Raw genomic sequence first — 19335 nt, forward strand, 5'->3', positions numbered from 1 at the left:
GCAGCCAGTTTGTCCTGACATGCTCTCCATGCTTGCAGCCAGCCTTCTCTGTGTCCCTTGCATCCCCCAGAGCCACACGACCACAGGAGACCAGAGTGTGCTTGTGATGGGGCTGCAGAGAGCTCCAAAGATGAGCTCCAGGGCTCTCCTGGTGGGCACGAGGCCGTGGCTGTCTCCCCCATGGTTCCCTTGCTGGCGCAGCTTGTGTGGCACCATCAAGGGGGAGAGAGGGACATGGTCGGCTTGGGGCAGCAGCAGTAGAAGCGGCACTGGCACTTGGGTTTCTTCAAAGCACAAGGATGAGTGAGAGGTGGGGCTCGGGGCCAGATTAGGGGACATGAACATGCTACTGAGCAGGGTGACGGTGTGGAGCTCCCAGACAGGGAGGAAAATTAGCACAAGGCAGACTGTGGCGCAGGAGCAAAGACTCGGGAGAGGCAGAAGCTGGGGAACTTGGAGGGCACCTGCAGGCATTGCCAGCAGACCCGGAAAAGGCAAGTCTCTGTTGAAGGGAGAGGCTCTTCCCTCATCAACACTGCCAGGAGGCGGTTTCTTTAAATCTTAAGGGGACTGGGCCTCCCGATCTGGCTTCCAGGGCAGAAGCCTCGTCCTTCCCTGCCTAAGGACCTTCCTTATGCTGTGGGCCAGCAATGGTGTCTATTTGGTGTGTGTTTGGGGCAGAAAGGGTTGGGGTAGAAGCTGGACCCCCAGCCTGCGCCCACAGCTCTGTCACTGCTCACCATGGTCCTGGCCAAGTCTTCCTCTCCGGGCTCTCTTGAGCCCCTCACTTGTCAAACAGGAGGAAGGATGAGATGGTATGGAAGGTCCCTTCCATCACTGGTGGCCTCCAAGCCCTCAGAGGTTTGTTCCCAGGGGTTTCACTGTTTGGGTCCAGTCCTTCTGCAGCCCAGTTCTTGACTGTGAGCTTTTGACTAAAACTCACCCCGACTTGATGGTGGGCATAGCAAGAGCCTGTATCTCTAAGGCACAAGAGGGGTTGTGCAGGACTCAACTTGTCCCAGGTGTGGGGACGACTTGCAGCCCTGCCCAGCTCACCAGGTACCAGCAGGTGCACATGGTCTACTGGGCAGCCTCAGTCCCTAAGGCATGTCCATCCCATCTCAGTGTCTCCCTCTGCACAGGTGGGAGCTATCGGCGACGAGGAGGAGTGGGTCACCCTCTATGAAGAGGAGAATGAGCCTGATGCCCAGACACTGGAGATCCCAAACCTCACACCCTACACTCACTACAGGTGAGAACAGCAGTGATAAGCTGTTACAGGAGGAAACGCTGGCAGCCCAGGCAGGTGGCTTCTGTTGGCAATAGTAAAACCCAGTCGTACATATGCAAATGAGATGTTTCCTAGTGGTAATAACACTACATCAAAGCCTTAAGGAGCAGGTGGGATGCATAGCTGGGTGTTATTCCAAGGGAGATGATAGGCAGATGTTAGACTCATGAGGCTCCTTCTATCAGTACCAGCTGGCAAAACACCCCATAGAAATGGTCCACTGTTACTATATTAGGCCGAAGAACCAAGAACCACAGGCAGCAGAGACGTGGCACTTTACCAAATTCCACCACCTCTGGAGACTATTAACATGCCATGTGCAAACAAAGCAGATGTCCTAGGAAGATCCTTCTGCTCCCCTTCCCAAGCAGGGCCCAGGAGCTGCTAGTCTCACTTATCAAGCAATTAACATGCCATTTAACGTTTAGCTTCTTGATCCCCGAAACTGATCCGGGCAGTAAATCCTTGGCCTTAACAAAGGGTAGGTTGATCATGAGCTGTTAGTACTGTGATCACTTCCCGTAAGGCCTTTGAAGGAGATGGAATTTCCAGTTATCACCAGATGTTGAGTTTGATAATGTCATTGTTCTGCCAGGATGGATACATTTCATACAATTGGAGAATGAAAGAATAGGAATTACTAATTCAGGGACTAAAAGGTGAAATTACATCATTGTGAAGAATTTTTCTTTCCAGCACAAAACCAAAGTTAGAGTTAAAAAAAAAAAAAACAAAAAACCTAATGAGAGATGCTGTTTAGCTTCTATTCATTTTAACATCCTTCAGAAGCTTAGAACAGACAAATCAGGACACAATACACTGGGTTTTAAAGAAAAACGTTTAGCTTAAAATGAGCTGCTGGGATTCAAGACTTACCTTGTGAAATTAACTGAAGCTATGTAATTATTTCAAAGAACAGAAACTGTAAGTAGAGATCAGTGTCCCTGTCTGAAACTCAGGTACATTTGGGGAAACCTCTATAGTAAATGTGTATGTGCACACTTGGGATTTTTTTTCTTGTATGTAAATTGAATTCAAATAATTGTTTATGTATATATAAAGAAGAGACAGAACTGAAAGCATTCCTCTAGATTTTAGAGAACATCGAACTCTGCCCTCATTTTATAGTTAAGGAAACGGAGATCATCTGATTTGCTGAAGGTCTCACAGTTACTCATTGGATTGGAATCACAGAGTGTGGTGTGAGCTGATAGAGGCCTCAGTTACCTTACAAAGTTTATTCTGCCAAGGTTGAGGATGTGCCTGTGACCCAGCCTCAGGAGATCCTAGCAACATGTGCCCAAGGTGATCAGGGCACAGCTTGCTTTTGTACATTTTAGGGAGACATGAGACATCAATCAATATATGCAAGGTGAACATTGGTTCAGTCTGGAATGGCAGGAAAGCTTGAAGCAAAGGCAGGAAGACACCAAGCGGGGAGGGGGCTTGCAGGTCACAGATAGGTGAGAGACAAAGGGTCACATTCTTCTGAGTTTCTGATGAGCCTTTCCAAAGGAGGTCATCAGATCTGCACTGATCTCAGTGAGCAGAGGGATGACTTTGAAGAGAATGAGAAGCAGGTTTGCCCTAACGCAGCTTGTGTTTTCCTTTTAGCTTAGTGATTTGGGGTTCAAGATATTTTCCTTTCACCCCTCATTCTTCTCCTGAACCAACAGAAAAAGAGGTGCAGGGTGCCGTTGGTCATTTAAAAGGCTGGACTTCAAAACTGCCATTTGGTGGTGACATCCTGACATTCTGATTCTGTCCCATAGCTACTTGCACTTTAACCCCTCAAGGTTATCCTAAACTTGAATCAGGGCAACTGATAACATCAATTTCTGGACACCCAATCCATCCAACTACATTTCACTTGCAAATTTAAAATTGTTGAGTTGCAACTGATGTACCTGTACCTTTCTTTGAAGGCTTTTAGGGAAAAAAGGGCACATATGCAATTTGCATTTTTTTTGAGGCGGAGTCTCGCTCTGTCACCCAGGCTGGAGTGCAGTGGCACGATCTGGGCTCACTGCAACCTCTGCTTCCCCAGTTCAAGCAATTCTCCTGCGTCAGCTTCTTGAGTAGCTGGGATTACAGGAGCCCGCCACCACGCCTGGCTAATTTTCGTATTTTTAGTAGAGGCGAGATTTCGCCATGTTGGCCAGGCTGATCCGGAACCCTTGACCTCAGGTGATCCTTCGCTGCCTCCTGCCTCAGCCTCCCTAAGTGCTGGGATTTGATCCCCCATCACCTCCTGCCTTGGCCTCCCTTAGTGCTAGGATTACAGGTGTGAGCCACCACACCTGGCCACAATTTGCACTTTTAATGAAACCAGGTGAAAAGAGGGTGTCTTTGAGCAATAGCCTTTATGATATGAGTAGACACCTATCTGAGCCCTCCCTTGAGAAACAGTCAGCGCCTTTGTGGTTTTGTTCTTTTCCTTCTTACCTTTGCTTTGCCATAACTCTCATCCGTGGTTTTGCCTTTAGATTTCGAATGAAGCAAGTGAACATTGTTGGGCCGAGCCCCTACAGTCAGTCTTCCCGGGTCATCCAGACTCTGCAGGCCCCACCCGACGTGGCTCCAACCAGCGTCACGGTCCGGACTGCCAGTGAGACCAGCCTGCGGCTTCGCTGGGTGGTGAGTGGGGGTGAGAAGAGAGGCTGGAGGCACACAGGTCCTGAGTTAGCCAGGGCACACACTAATCCAGGGCTTAGGAGTTTCTTAGTCATGCCTTTGTCCTAGTCAAAACTAATCTCATTGTCAAACCAAAAAGTATTGCATTTTACAATTAGTGTTGGATCTCAGGCCAGCCCAGGAGATCTGATTAATTAGTAGCATTACTCACTGTCTTCTTGGAACTGAGGAATATTCCTTGGGGCAGGAAAGCCGGTGGTGCCTCACGCCAGACCTCTAAGTCCTTAAGCTAGGTCAACATGGAACCAATACTCAATATTTGTAAGAGAGCCAGCCTGATATTTAATCAGAACATTTGCCCACAAAATTAAGCCAAAATGTATTAAAAGAAATTATATGCAGCCAAAGTTACTGACAGGGTTTCATTTAATTCACAGAACAAAAGTTTCAGGGAAGAATAAAGTAGATGCTTCTAAGACTGTTTCCCCCAGGAACGCCTCCTCCACGGAGTGGCCTCACAGGACAGGCCCATCCCTTACAACCTGTGAGGGTGGCAGTTCTGAGATGTCAGCTCATCGTGACCCCTCGTTCATTCCTAGCCCCTGCAGGATTCTCAGTACAACGGGAACCCTGAGTCCGTGGGCTACAGGATTAAGTACTGGCGCTCAGACCTCCAGTCCTCAGCACTGGCCCAAGTCGTCAGTGACCGGCTGGAGAGAGAATTCACCATCGAGGAGCTGGAGGAGTGGATGGAATATGAGCTGCAGATGCAGGCTTTCAACGCCGTCGGGGCTGGGCCGTGGAGCGAGGTGGTGCGGGGCCGGACGCGGGAGTCAGGTGAGGGGAAGGCGATTCCCATCTTGGAGACACCGCGTTAGAGATGGGGCTCAGTGCCCCTGAGCCTCCAGATCCCAGGCTAATGGTGTCTCATTGGCCTGTCCCACTTGTGTCTGTCTTGGAGCTTTCCTAATCCCGGGTTAGGCCAGACTCAGCAGGAATTTCCATCTGATTTCATTAGGGCCCCAAGCCATTCATTGGAAACTGGTGATGATTTCCAACAGCAGTTCGACTCACATTACTATTTTCTAAATTAGGGATAATTTTCACTAACAATGATGAAAAGCAAGAGTGTGTAAAGTTCCTATGGGGAATCTTTAAAATACAAGGTATTCAGGACCTTCTTGTTCACAAATTAATAGAGGTAGTATATTAAGTAATCTAGGCTGTGGTAATAAATAGGCCTCCAAAAGTTTAATTGCTTGAACATAATAGGAGTTTATTTCTCACTCATATTGTGGTCTAAGGTGGGCGTTCCTGTTTGGCGGGTGACTGTCTTCCATGAGGTGATTCAGGGACCCAGGCTTTACCGTTCTGTGGGACTAATCTTCTGCACCCAGCTGCCAGCAGGGAAAAGAAGGCAAAGAATGGGCCTCTTCAGACCTGTTCAGAAGTGGAACGTCACTCTGTTCATCTTCTTGGAGCTCAGTCATGGGGCTCTGCCAGTTGCCAGGAAGAAATGGAGCAGTGCTTTTGGCCAACCTTGAGCAGACCTCTGCTACACTGTGCTAATGCTGAAAGTGGCGGCCTAATCTTCTAGGCTTTGTGGACTAACTTCCACCGGCCAACTGTGGGTCAGAGGAGCTTTTCTTGCCCGCCTCCTTGAATTTTTAGAAACCCAAGGGAAGGACGGCAATCAGCGCTCATGAAGGACTCACTGTCACCTGATCCCGGTCCCTTCAGTCTGATCTGAATTAGTGAGGTTCTGTCTAGAGAAGGAATGAACCAGCTGCACCTCTACCCCAGGCTTCTTGGGTGAGAGACACAGCATGTGCTTGATAGACGTAGGGACTGTTCATTCTGGACTAACCTAGGCTGTTAGAAATATGACTTAAATTCCTGACCTTTGTCCAGACATGGGATGAGGAGGAGGTGTGAAGGGTTGAGATGGTGAACTGGGTCGGTGGCCAGAGGAAAAGAACAAGACTTCTCCACTCCTTCCCCCAGGGAGTCTAGATCCATTTTGCTTATTGATGTCAAACCCTGTTATTTGCTCTCTTTTCCTTCTCTTCTCTGACTCTGCGTTAATGAGAATGTTTGGCTCCATTGTTTTTGCTGTCGTAGACATGGCTCTGTTTCCTGGAGACAGCTCCTGAGCCCAGCACGAGTCCTCCTTTCCTTGAGGCTCCCAGGGGACAGAATCGCCCTTGAAGCTGGGAAGTCAAGGGGTGACTAGGGCCTGCCCACAGCTGTTTCCACCCCAGAGTCCTTGGAAATGCCCTGGGGCCTGCCCTGTCCCCCACCCAGAGCCTCCCTGCTTCTGTCCCTGTGCTATGATGCCATGCAAAGAGACAGTCCCCCTGTTGTTGTTTTCAATAGAAAAATTAATTAACTTGCTAGATGCTGGGAACTGCCTTAGGAGACACAGTTGGAACTCAGAGTGACTTTGATGGGAAATGGATGAAAGATGAGCTAGGAAGCCAAGTGCATGACGGGTATCAGAGAAAAACCTTGCACAGTCAGCAGGAGGAGGGGAGGACGTGGGGGCACAAGGCCTGTTGGCATGGCTGGAGGTGGCTTTGGGGGGCTGCCATCCTCAGGACGGAGAAGTTTAAAAGGGAGGAAAGCATAGACACCTGGGGGGCCCAGGGCTCCCGGGCCTGGCCTGTCTGCTCCACAGATGAAGGGGGAAACATAGAAGGTGGTGCCGAGGTGGGTGGGTGGCCTCTGAGGACAGCTGGAGTGAGGACGCAGATCAGCTCCCAGCAATAAGGAAAGGGGCCTTGGAGCCCTGGGCGGTGCCGGCCCCTCACCTCTTCCTAACACTCATCTTATCCGTGCCAGGTGCTGCGATGGGTGCAGGTGTGCCCAACACCACCCCTCCACCCTCGAGGCAGCCAGGCCGGGGTGAGGAGTCTGCACCCTGGGCTTGGGCCCAGCAGTGCCCGGCACACCGAGGGCACCAGCACGTGCCCAGTGTATCTGCAGGTGCCACCCGCTCTGTGTGCCACAGCGTGGAAGGGCCTGGGAAGCTCTGGATAAAGGCTCCTCTCATCCTTTCTTGCTCATTCCCCAGGTCCTGCCGGTGACAGGTCTGAACCTGCCACTGCCCTTATAGGTTGCTGTAATGCACAGTGGGTTGCATCGCACACAGCCCCCTGGGTTTCCTCAACGCTGGTCCACTTTCAGTCACCAGCGCCAAGCAAAAGCTCCTGTGCCACTTTGCGGCTTTATTTCTTCCTACTCTTCTCGGAGGGCAGGAGGTGAGGGTAGACGGGAGGACTCTTAAGCAGTAGCAGGGAGAAGCGGAGCCATGGCCATGTGGGAATGCTCTTAGGGCATGATGTGAACCCTGGAGCCCACCAGTGAGAGCCCCGGAAGAGCAGCCATGGTGACAACCAGTGTGCTTCTGAGAGGACCAGTGTTTCAGGAGGGAACTGCCCAAGCAGCAGGGCTGGGCCCGGTGTCCCTCAGCTCTCCTTCAGACCGCAGCTTTCATTACATTCCAGAGGAAAGGTGGAGATGCACCCACACACAGCCTGGGATTGTGGTCACATAGATTTCAAAAACCTCCGTTATCTTCACTGTCTGAATCTTTGTGACAAAGGAGAGAACTTGAGAAGTTCAGAGGGACAGTTCTAAATCCAGTAAAAGGCAGGCCAGGAAAATAGTTTTTCAAAATTAAAACTTCTGCCATAACCAACAAAAAATTATGGATAAAATATAACTTTCTGGAATCTTAAACGTATTGGCCAGGCAGGGTGGCTCACACCTGTAATCCCAGCACTTTGGGAAGCTGAGTCTGGAGGATCGCTTGAGTCCAGGAGTTCAAGACCAGCCTAGGCAACATAGTGAGACCCCATCTCTACAAAAAATACAAAAATTAGCCAGGTGTGGTGGCATGCACCTGTAGCCCCAGCTACTTGGGAGGCTGAGGCAGGAAGATGGCTTGGGCCTGGGAGTTTGAGGCTGCACTGAGCTATGATTGCGCCACTGCATTCCAGCCTGGCCAACAGAGCAGGATTATGCCTCTAAAAACTAAGTAAATAAATGAATTCATCAACACACTCATAAGAAAAACAGGTAAATCCTCAGGTGTCAGAGGCATAACAGGAACTAGAAAGAGTTCAGCAGGAAGTGCTGGGCTGGTGCCTCAGCTGCCCTGGGTGGGATAGGGATCAGGTTGGATCTTTCCTGGTGGTTTCAGGACCTGGGGTAAGGAGTCTGCACCCTGGTCCTGGGTCCAGCAGTGCCCTGCACACTGAGGGCACCAGCACGCACCCAGTGTATCTGCAGGTGCCACCTGGAACCGTAGATACACTGGGCAGGCCATGCGGTAACAGGAGAGTCAGCTTTGAATCTGCATGAGGGGAGAGTTAGGGCCTAAACTCCTGCACTTGAGACATGGCTCTTGAAGGCCTTTCCCTCCTTCCTAGGAGAGGCTGAAACTCTGCCTGCAGAGGTTTGACTGTATGTCTACCTGGACTCTGAGTAGAGAATGAAAAGTCAGTCTGAGTCCTGTGCCCAGCTCGGGACTGGGTTTTGAATTTGCATTATATGAATGGCCCAGGAACTCCCAGAACAGAAATTAATGTAACATTTGGTTCCAGAAACCAAAAGCACAAGCAACTAAAGAAAAAGTAGATACATTAGACCTCATCAGAATGAAAACCTTTATGCTTCAAAGAAAGTCATAAAGGAAATGAAAAAAACTCCCCAAATGGAAGAAAATATTTGCAAATTATGTATCTCACGAGGGATTTATATCTAGAATATATAAAGACTTCACCACAAAAAGACAAATGACCCAATTAAAAACTGGGCAAAGGATCGGCATAGACATTCCTCCCAAGGAGATTTACAAATGGCCAGCAAGCACATGAAAACATGCTCAGCATCATTAACTGTTAGGGAAATGCAAATCTAAGCTGCAACGAGATAACACTTCACACTTCTAAAATAAGATGGCTAAAATAAGAAAAATTGGACAATAAGAGGTATTGGTGGGCATAGAGAAGTTGGAACGCTTGTACGTTGCTGGTGTGAATATTAAATGATTCAGAAACGTTGGAAAACAGTTGACATTCCTTGGGAGGTTGAGCAGGGAGTCACCATACGACAAAGCAACTCTACTCCTAGGTATGTACCCAAGAGAACAGAAAACATATGTCTACACAAAATCTTGCGCATAAATGTTGATAGCAGCTTTATCCACAGTAGCCAAAAAGTGGAAACAACCAAAATATCCCTCAGTTGACAAATGGATAAATAAAACGTGGTCTATGCATTCAATGGATGATTCAACAATAAAAAGGAAGGAATTATGATACGTGCTACAGTGTGGATGAACCTTGAAAACATTAGGCTAAGTGAAAGAGACCAGGCACAAGAGACCACATATTGTATGATTCTATTTGTAGGAAACATCTAGAATAGGCAAATCTAGAGAGGCAGAAAGTAAATTCATGGTTTCCTAGACTAAGAGAGAGCATTTGAGAGGAATGGGAAGTGATGGGTGATGGAAACAGAGCTTCTTTTGGGGATGATGGGATGTTTCAAAGTTCATCATGATGATGGTTACACAACTCTGAATTCACTAAAAAATGTTGAATTGTACAATTTAGGGGAATTGTATGATACATTAATAATCTCACAATAAGGCTTTAAAAAAAAGCTCAGCCTTCCTGAGATTAATTTTATACAGATAAAATGTTATTAAAATAAGTATGGGCTGGGGGCTGTGATTCATACCTATAATCCCAACACTTTGGGAGGCAGAGGTAGGAGGATTACCAGGAGCTTGAGACCAGCCTGGGCAACATAGCAAGACCCCATCTCTACAAAATAAAAATAAAAACTATAGAAAATTAGCCAGGCATGGTAGCACATGCCTGTAGTCCCAGCTACTTGGGAGGCTGAGGCAGGAGAACTGCTTCAGCCCAGGAGGTCGAGCCTGCCATGAACTGCAGTCACACCCCTGCACTCCAGCCTGAGTAGCAGAGCAAGACCCTGTGTCTAAAAAAAATAATAAGTATGGCTCATAGATTGTACATTTTGCCTATGGTTGGAAGGCCCGGAAAATCTGTGTATAATATCTTCTTACCCTCAGGGAAAACAGTGATCAACTCTTCCTGAAATAGTTACATATCATACCCCAATAAAGGATTTTACTCTCCTCCAAAAATAAAACAAAAAGAAAATACACAAAAAACTAAAGAAACATGGTTTCAGGCCAGACCATCTGGGCAATCAACAGAAGCAAAAATGATTCCTCTCTGGAGAGGTATTGCCAAAGCCAAATTATCCAAAATAAAAATCAAGCCTTTTTAAAGATGAATCACAATTGTCAAGCACACAGGCAATAATTTGCCATGAGTAAAAATGACCAGCTTTAAAAAAAGAGAGAAAGATAGAGGGCTCCAATTACATTAACATACATACAAGTCTGAGAGAAATATATAATAACTACATTTAAAATTATTAAAGTCTTAGTAAAATAAAGCATTAACATTTTAAGTAAAGATTAAGGTACCATTTCTTAAAGCAGATTTGTTTTTAGAAAAAATAAATGGGACACAATCATTGAAAATGAAAGCAGTTTAGACACTGCCAAAAAGAGAATTACCAAATTAAAAGCTAGATTTGAGTAAATAACTCTTAAAACAACATAAAGACATAAGATTGAAAATAAAGAGATTAAAAGACATGAAGAACGGAATGAGATCTACCACATAGCTAATAGGACTCAAAAGAGGAAGCAAATGAGAGTTACAAAATACACAGAGATAATAGATGAGAAATTCCAGGGTTGATGGAAAGCATTATTTACAAGACTGAAGAAACACCAATCCCGAGTGGAGTAAATAAAACTGAATTCATACCAAAATGTATTTGGTACAACTGTAAAATGCCAAAGAGAAAATCTTAAAAACAGTTAGAGTGAAAGGCAGATAATCACAAAGGCAAGACCATTTGACTGAGGTGACTATTCAGGAACAAAAGAGGCCAGAAGACAATGGGATAATAATCTTGAAGGAGCTAAAAGCAAATAACTGCCAACCTCAAATTTTATACCCAGATAAACTAATCTTCCAGGATTTTATTCAGAAAACAGCAAAGTAAATGCTATATAAAAATGAAGACAATTTAATCAAAATAGAAATATTGTTTTGATAATTTTTCAAATAATACTCTTTTTTTTTTTTGAGGTGGAGTCTCGCTCTGTCACCTGGGCTGGAGTGCAGTGGCATGATCTTGGCTCACTGCAACCTCTGCCTCCTGGGTGCAAGCGATTCTCCTGCCTTAGCCTCCCAAGTAGCTGGGATTACAGGTGCCCACCACCGTGACTGGCTAATTTTGTATTTGTAGTAGAGATGGGTTTTCACCATGTTGGCCAGGCTGGTCTTGAACTCCTGACCTCAAGTGATCTGCCCACCTTGGTTTCCCAAGGTGCTGGGATTACAGGCATAAGCCACCACACCCGGCCAAGAACACTCTTTAAAAAAAAAAAAAGGAAACCTATGGCAAAACTGCTGATTTGAGACTCTTTTTTTTTTTTTAACAAACATTTCCAACTGTTGGAAACCTATCTTTATGGTAGTCAAGAGAATGCAGAGGATAATATTTTATGTGTAAATGTATTCCAGGGTTTTTCTTCTGACTTTGTTCTTTTCAGACAATCTTGTATCATCTTTTACACAAGAACCCTGAGAAGACTTTCTCTAGCAATGTTGTTTATTTTTGTAGATGCTGCTATGTTTTAATTAATATTGAGATATAGATTTTGTATCAAAAGAAGCAAGTGGATTTACCTTTGTCCTAGCTGATTGTAGCATGTATGGTGATATGGTTTGGCTCTGTGTCCCCACCTAAATCTCATCTCAAATTGTAATCTCCACATGTCAAGGGAGGGACCTGGTGGGAGGTGATTGGATCATGGGGGCAATTTCTGCCATGCTGTTCTCATGATAGTGAGTGAGTTCTCACAAGATCTCATGGTTTTATAAGGGGCTCTTCCTCCTTTACTCTCTCTTCTCTTTCCTGCTGGCATATGAAGAAGTTCCTTGCTTCCCCTTCACCTTCCACCATGATTGTAATCCTGAGGCCTCTCCAGCCGTGTGTAACTCTGAGTCAGTTAAACCTCTTTCCTTTATAAACTACCCAGTCTTGGGTATTTATTTATCACAGTGTGAAAATGGACTGATACATATGGCTAGAGGGGAATCACACAGAGCCCTTGCAGAATCCACTGTATCAGCTTCACTGTTTTTCTGTTCATAGTTCATGTTCTGTTCACTTGTTCAGAAGATTTTGATCAAGAGTAGGAGTTGTTCTTGCAACTGAAGCTTTGTTTTGTCAGTTATTACATTCTTTCTTATTCTGAGGGTTATAGGTTACAGAAAGGCATTTTTTAGTTTTTAATTGAATTTGTGTTTAATTAGAAACTTTGGTGCAACACATATCACTCTGGGAAAAAAAGTTTGGGTTCACGTGTTTCCATCAAAAATTTTATAATTGGGTTATTGATCTTCATTTCAAGACGTGGATGATTCAGATTCTGGACATGTTGAATGCTGGAATAACAAGCTCCCAGGGACCCCTCTTAGACCGCTCTCTTTTCTGGTTGGTGCTGGTGCTCCGTCTCTGCCCCTCCTCCCACCTGGGGAATCTCAGGGTCCCAGATGCTGCAAGACTTCAGCTCCCCCTTCTTGTGTTTAGCTTCATCAGAATGGAGATTTCACAGCCTTCTTCTCTGGGAATCTCCCCACCTCTGACTGGCAAGGCCCTCCCAGGTGCAGCAGTTTTGACTTTGTGCCTTCCCTGGCCCTACTAACATCTGACACTTACCCTCCCCAGCAGAAAACTTGATCCTTTTTTGAGATGAGGGGAGGCAGGGAAGGAGATGGGGAGGTGAAGGGGTTGCCAGGGCTGAATGGTGAGTGGACCTGATGGAGAGGGAGAGGGATTGGAGAGAGAATGAAACCGCTGCCCTTTGTCTGAAAGAAGTCTCCCCTCAATGGAAATAGCAGCTCCTGGGAGCTTAGGAATGGCCCAGTGTGCAGGAGTGCTGAAAACACGCAGGGAACACACAGCAGAATGCTCAGAGCCACATTTCAATGAAGTTTACAGTTTTTAAGTGCAGTTTAACAGGTCCTGTGACATCTTATGATATATTATGATATATTCTAAGGATAAATGAGGCCTTAAAAACCAAGAGAGACCACATGAGGAGGAACAGCAAGCTGCATAGTGTGAAATCCTACAGAGGGGAGAGAAAAAAATGAAGGAGAAAAGAAGCCATGGAATGGCTTTGTTTTTAATGAAAGGGGAATTCCCAAGAACATCTCAAAACATAAGATGTCAGGTTGGAAAGGGAGTTGAATCTACTTCAAAATAGATGATGGGTAAGAGGTTTATTTTTCAATTCTTGACAACTTTGCAACTCCATGGCAGATCTTGTCCTGGTAGGATTTAAATGCACTCAGATTTCCATCCTGAACTCTGCCATTTTCTCCACTTTAGCTGCCTCACCTCCCTATCTCCGTGTGAGAAGTTCAACCACGTTCAAAGCCCGGTTGGTGTCTGAAATGCTGCAGTCCCCAGGTTGCCCTCATTCTCCAAGGACAGGGTTGGCTCTCCAGTAAATGCATGCTCATCCCACCACATCTTAGAAAAACAGCTGTGGTTTGTAGGTCTGTAGGGAGAATTGGGCACTCACAGTTTCCCACAGGAAGCAGTTAAAGATTACAAAAGTGGACCATTTGTGTTGCTATGACAATGCCCTCTCTTTTTACAAACAGGGCAGAAGTTTTAGAACCTGGTACCAATGTCTTGGGCATACAGTGTTTGGTGTTCTTACCTTATTCTAAATAAATTCAGATACGTTGTAGGTTTACATTTTTTTTAATGTTAGTGCCCCCTTTAGCTCATAGTTGATTCAAGGTCCCAGTTTATCAAACTTTTGTATAAAATGAGCAATGTGCAAGCCATTTCCTGGTAGCAGCCATGGTGGCATTTAAGACACCCTATGGGAGCTTTGTGCAAGCCCAGAGAGCAGGAATGAGCCGGGTGGAGCCACAGCTGGAAGGCACTGGGGACTTGGGGCTGCATCTGTGACAAGCCCCCTTTCTCTTTGGAGAACTGAGCAAACTTAACATTGCAAGTATTCCCTTTCCATGACACCTCTCTACTCAAATAAATGGATACTACTTCATAGAAGCACTGAGTAACTGAATGAATGACTCTCAACTGACATATTTGGGAAGATTGGACTGGCTGGCATTATCTCCCTCTAAAAATAGAAGGGGGCTCACGGTGGTTTTATAGTGACAGGCATCACTGGGGTTTTTGTATTTTGTGGACACATTCACTGACCTACACCCAGCAGCAGTCCATGCAGGGAGGTACTCAGCATGGTAGGGAGAGAAGGGGAGGGAGAGATGCTGCCTCCCAGGGCTCTCAGGACCAGAGAACGTGCCCCTTCCTGGGGGCAGGCATCCCAGGCCTTTGCTCTTCAGGTTCCTCTGTGGTTTCGGAGACCCCACAGGGTGTGGTGAGGGTGCGGTGTGGCCACTGACCCCTGTCCTGAGGCTTAGTCATCTTCAGCCGCTGGCCCTGTTAGGCTATGGCCTGCTTTGGGGCTGTCCTTTCTTGCCCCTCCCTTGTCTAGGGAAACACCTGTTTGTGGTGGTGAGGGGAGAAGCTTCCCACACAGCATGAGAACAGCTCTTCTAGGATGCACATGAACCCTGGCATTGTCTTAAAGACTGTGTTCGTGTCATAGCAGAATACCCCAAACTGGGTGGCTTAAATGACAGAAATGTATTCTGTTACCATTGTGGAAGGTGGAATCTGAGCTGGAGGTGTTGGCAGGGCCATGATCCCCCCGAAGTCTCGGGAAGGATCTGTTCTGGGCACCTCTCCAGCATTTGGTGGTTCCGTGGCTCAGGCAACCTCTCTCCCATGTCCCCACGGAGTTCTCCCTTTGTGTGTCTGTCTACTTCCATGGCACTCTTCCTGTTATGTGTCTGTGGACAAATTCCTTTTTTTATACAAATACTAGTCATACTGGATCAGGGGCCCACCCTATGCAGTATGATCACATCTTAACGAGTTACATCTGAACAACTGTGTCTCCAAATAAGGTCACCTTATGAGGTACTGGAGGTTAGGATCACAAAATAAGGATTCAGGGGGCACAAGTTCGACCCATAACAAAGATCAGACTACTCTCGTGTAGAAAATCTTGCAATTAAATGTCATAGGTTGCATTATTGTGCAAGCCCCCCACCATGTTACCTTCTGTCTTCAGACTAACAGTGCTACCCTCTCAGTCTATGTGTAATGAGGAAGTCTGAATGTCTGAAGGAATAGATGAGTGGATGGATGGATGGATGGATGGATGGATGGATGGATGGATGGTAGATGAATGAATGAGTGGATGGGTGGGTGGATTGATGGATGGATGGATGAGTGGATGGATGGATGGATGGGTGGGTAGATGGATAGATAGATGGATGGATGGGTGATGGGTGGATGGTTGAATGTATGGATGGATGATGGATGGATGAATGAATGGATGGATGGGTGAATAGATGAATGAATAGATGGATGGATGGGTGATGGGTGGATGGATGGATGGATGGATGATGGATGGTTGAGTGAATGGATGGATGGGTGAATGGATGGATGGATAGATGGAATGATTGATTTATGAATGGATGGATGGGTGATGGGTGGATGGACGGATGGGTGATGAATGGATGGATGGGTAGATCGATAGATGGATGATGGATGGAGGAATGAATGGGTGGATGGGTGGATGGATGAATGGGGGATGGATGGATGGATGTGTAGATGGATAGATGGATGATGGATGGAGGAATGAATGGATGGAGGAATGAATGGATGGATTGGTGAATGGATGAATGGATGGATGGATGGATGGATGGATAGATGGATGGATGATGGATAGATGAGTGAATGGATGAGTGAATGGATGGATGGGTGGATGGATGGATCACTGGATGGATGGATTGATTTATGGATGGATGGATGGATGGATGGATGGATAGATGAGTGGGTCTATGAAAGAGCAGAGGAAGTCCCCGCAAGTGTTCCTGCTACAGAGGTGCATGCGTGCATCCTGCTGTTCTTGGAGCCCTAGTAGGGCTTGTGAAGGAGAAGGGAACAGATGCTTCCACTCACCTCTGTGTGCCACTGCCCTACCAGGCACCTCAGTGTTTGCTTTCATTCTCACTCTATAGGCTAGGACTGGCCATAGCATCTTCTTTTCATTTTCTTCAAAACAACTAGCTATTGATCACCTGCTGACCAACAAGTGCTGGCCACCAGGAGGGGAGAGTGAGAAGACTCTTAAGTAAGGAAGGTAGGCCAGGCTTAGCCTTTCCCAAATGGGACAACTGAGACACAGTTGATCAGAGCAGCATCTCCAGCTCCCACCCTGAGTCCAGCCTTACTCCATCACTCCAGGCTACTTCCCTGGTATTCTGGAGACCACCCGAGTTCAAAAGGAGACTTTGCCACCAAACAGTAACCTCCCACAATCTCCATTGCTTCATCTGCAGAGTGAACCCCCCAAATGGGACATGGTGGACTTGAAGTGTCTTTCCTCCTTTTTCAACCATGGGGGCCCTGAAGTATGGCAGGATCTTCAGGCCCAGCTGAGAGCAACTCTTCCATGCTGTTTATAAACAGTGCCTTCCCTGAATGCTGGGGGCTAGCTCAGGTCCGGGCTTTCCTATCTGAATGGTGTTTGAAGTTTAAATGGGTCCACAAGAAAATTAACAAAGCAAATAGAGATTGTCTAGAATATAATGCCCTTGTTTTTACTTTCACTGCTTTTATACATATTTTATCTGAATCAGTGCAACCATATCAAGACAAATTAGTTCAGTGATGTTGTAGACAGAAGAGAGATTGCATGAAAGTAAGAAAATGATCTTACATGTGGGCCGGGCATGGTGTCTCACGCCTGTAATCCCAGCACTTGGGAGGCCGAGGTGGACACATCACTTGAGGTCAGGCATTCGAGACCAGCCTGGCCAACATGGTAAAACCCCGTCTGTACTAAAAATACAAAAATCAGCCAGGCATGGTGGCGCATGCCTGTAATCCCAGCTACTTGGGAGGCTGAGGCAGGAGAATGGCTTGAACCCAGGAGGCGAAGTTGCAGTGAGCCGAGATTGCACCACTGCACTCCAGTCTCAAAAAAAGAAAAGAAAATTTTCTTACATGTGTATGGGTCAAGAATGGCATGGCTGGCCTCGGCTGCCCATCTCCTTGTAGAGAAGCATTCATTGAAATGGATAAATGTGATTTTCTCAGCTTTAGTTTTCTGATCGGTAGAAAAGGGATAATGATACCTACTTCATTGGGATCATTGTGGAATTAGATGCAATTATGTAACTGAAGGCAGTTGGCACAGACAGGCACCGGATAAGCACCTAGTCAACCTACCCTCCCTTCCCCTTCTTTTGTGTAAATCCTCACATCCCCTCCTCTCTTCAGCCTCTCCTGTCCCTATCATGGAATACCACGTTTAGAGCTGTCAGTGAACTGGTGTGTGTCTGAAAGTCAGGATTTCCTATTTGAGTTAAAAGTCTGCAGTTTCCACAAGTTAATACAGCAAACAGACCGAGCATCTTTTTTTCTTGCTGAGTGGACTCAGGTAAAATTGAGCTGCTAAGTACCCAGGATTTATGGAATTTGTTGCTAATATTAAAGAGATTTACATGTCCGTTATACTCCTGCAGGTTTAATCTGATCACTACAAAATGCTCCGAATACGTTGCTATTTCAAGGACAACTTGATTATTTGGGTGAAAGCTGGATCTTTATATGTAGATGCTCTAGATTTTGGATGCCAATCTACTTCATTGGTTCTTTGCAGTTCCTTCAGCCGCCCCTGAGAACGTGTCAGCCGAGGCTGTCAGCTCGACCCAGATTTTACTGACGTGGGCATCCGTGCCGGAACAGGACCAGAATGGGCTCATACTGGGCTACAAGGTGTGTGATGGGATGACCTCCCTTCGCTTAAAGAGTGGGCTGGGGAAATGTGAGCACGTGCCATTCCCCCAAAGCAACGAGCTTCCTCTTCTCCCACAGATCTGCAGCGCCAGCCAGTTTGTGATTTTTATTAAGACATCCAGTTGTCTTATCTAAGCCTCATTGCAGCCTGGGAATTAGGCATCAGTATAACCACACCACAAACGCCAAAACAGGGCGCCAGAAGAAAACTACAGCCGGAGTGGAACTGACCTCCGGGCCTGCACCTGGCTCTGCCCTCGCTGGCCTCAGTGCCGCGGGCCAGTTACTGAAACCCCGTGCCTGTGTCTCCCCGCTTGTAAAATGGGAATAATGATGGTAGCTTTGTCCCAGGGTTGGTGTGAGAATTCAGTGGGTCTTTTACACAGCATGCCTTGCTCGTGTGAAGGGCTGGGTGAGGTGGATCACTGTGTGCATGTTTCTGTGTGTGTCATCACGGTCCTAGCAATGGCATCCGCTGGAAGGGTTGAATCTGTCCCAGCTTCTCTGGGGAGCCATTTCTGGGTTCCATCTTCCATGCATCCACCCCACCCCTTTAAAACCCCCTTCTGTTCCTCGTTCCATCACTCAGGGGCGACAGGCTCTCTCTCCATCTGCTCCTTGGCTCAGCAATGCCAAGCATCACAATGAGCTTTTTTGGACCCAGCCAGTGAGGCCACGCTTGTCTCAGTGCTGCTCCCTGGGTTTTGCGCATGCCTCCTCCACCTTTCCATACTTCACATCCCTATTCTTTGTTTCCCCTGCCTGCTCTCCTATGTCTTCCCACTTCCCTGGGCATTCTAAGTGCGCCCTACTGGCTCTGTGACACATGGCAGTCCCATTGAGGGGATTCAGTGACCAAAACTTCACACCACATTCCTGGGGCCCCAAGAAACGTGCTTGTTGTGCTGTTTTCAAATGCCTCCCTGTTGATGCTATCCTTTATGGCCTTCCAGGTCCCCGATCTCAGGGAGCAGTTCAGAGAGGGTGGGCATTGAGTGAGGACTTAGCAGGGGGCCCTGGAGCAGAGCAGCTTGGGGTGGGGTGCCCTGGAGGAGCAGGAGGAGCAGCTTGGGGTGGGGTGCCCTGGAGGAGAGCAGCTTGGGGTGGGGTGCCCTGGAGCAGAGCAGCTTGGGGTGGGGTGCCTACAGCATGCACAGCTGCAGATGGCCCAAGGAGGCCAGAACTCCTGGTCTGTGTGAGGACAGCAGGTCTTCTGGGGCAGGAACCCAGCTTCCATGGCTGGGAAACCCAGGGGGCTGCTGGCTCCTGTGGCAGGAAGCAGAATGTGTCTGTGTTCATAATCGAGTCTTTGTTTTAGTGGCTGTGGTTGGCATGGCTGCAGTTGGGCCCTCAGATCTTGCAGA

At 47.1% G+C, this 19335-nt stretch overlaps 1 protein-coding gene across 1 annotated transcript in view; it reads left to right on the plus strand.

The window, feature by feature from the left end:
* Positions 1-19335, plus strand: part of SDK1 (sidekick cell adhesion molecule 1) — a 965381-nt gene that overhangs the window by 812286 nt on the left and 133760 nt on the right. Inside the window, exons 23-26 of the mRNA XM_030795976.1 lie at positions 1143-1252; positions 3778-3928; positions 4525-4762; positions 17835-17950. Coding sequence (XP_030651836.1) covers positions 1143-1252; positions 3778-3928; positions 4525-4762; positions 17835-17950 — 615 coding nt within the window. The remainder of the gene's footprint in view (positions 1-1142; positions 1253-3777; positions 3929-4524; positions 4763-17834; positions 17951-19335) is intronic.

Source organism: Nomascus leucogenys, chromosome 17, assembly GCF_006542625.1.
Source record: "Nomascus leucogenys isolate Asia chromosome 17, Asia_NLE_v1, whole genome shotgun sequence".
Classification (NCBI taxonomy): domain Eukaryota; kingdom Metazoa; phylum Chordata; class Mammalia; order Primates; family Hylobatidae; genus Nomascus; species Nomascus leucogenys.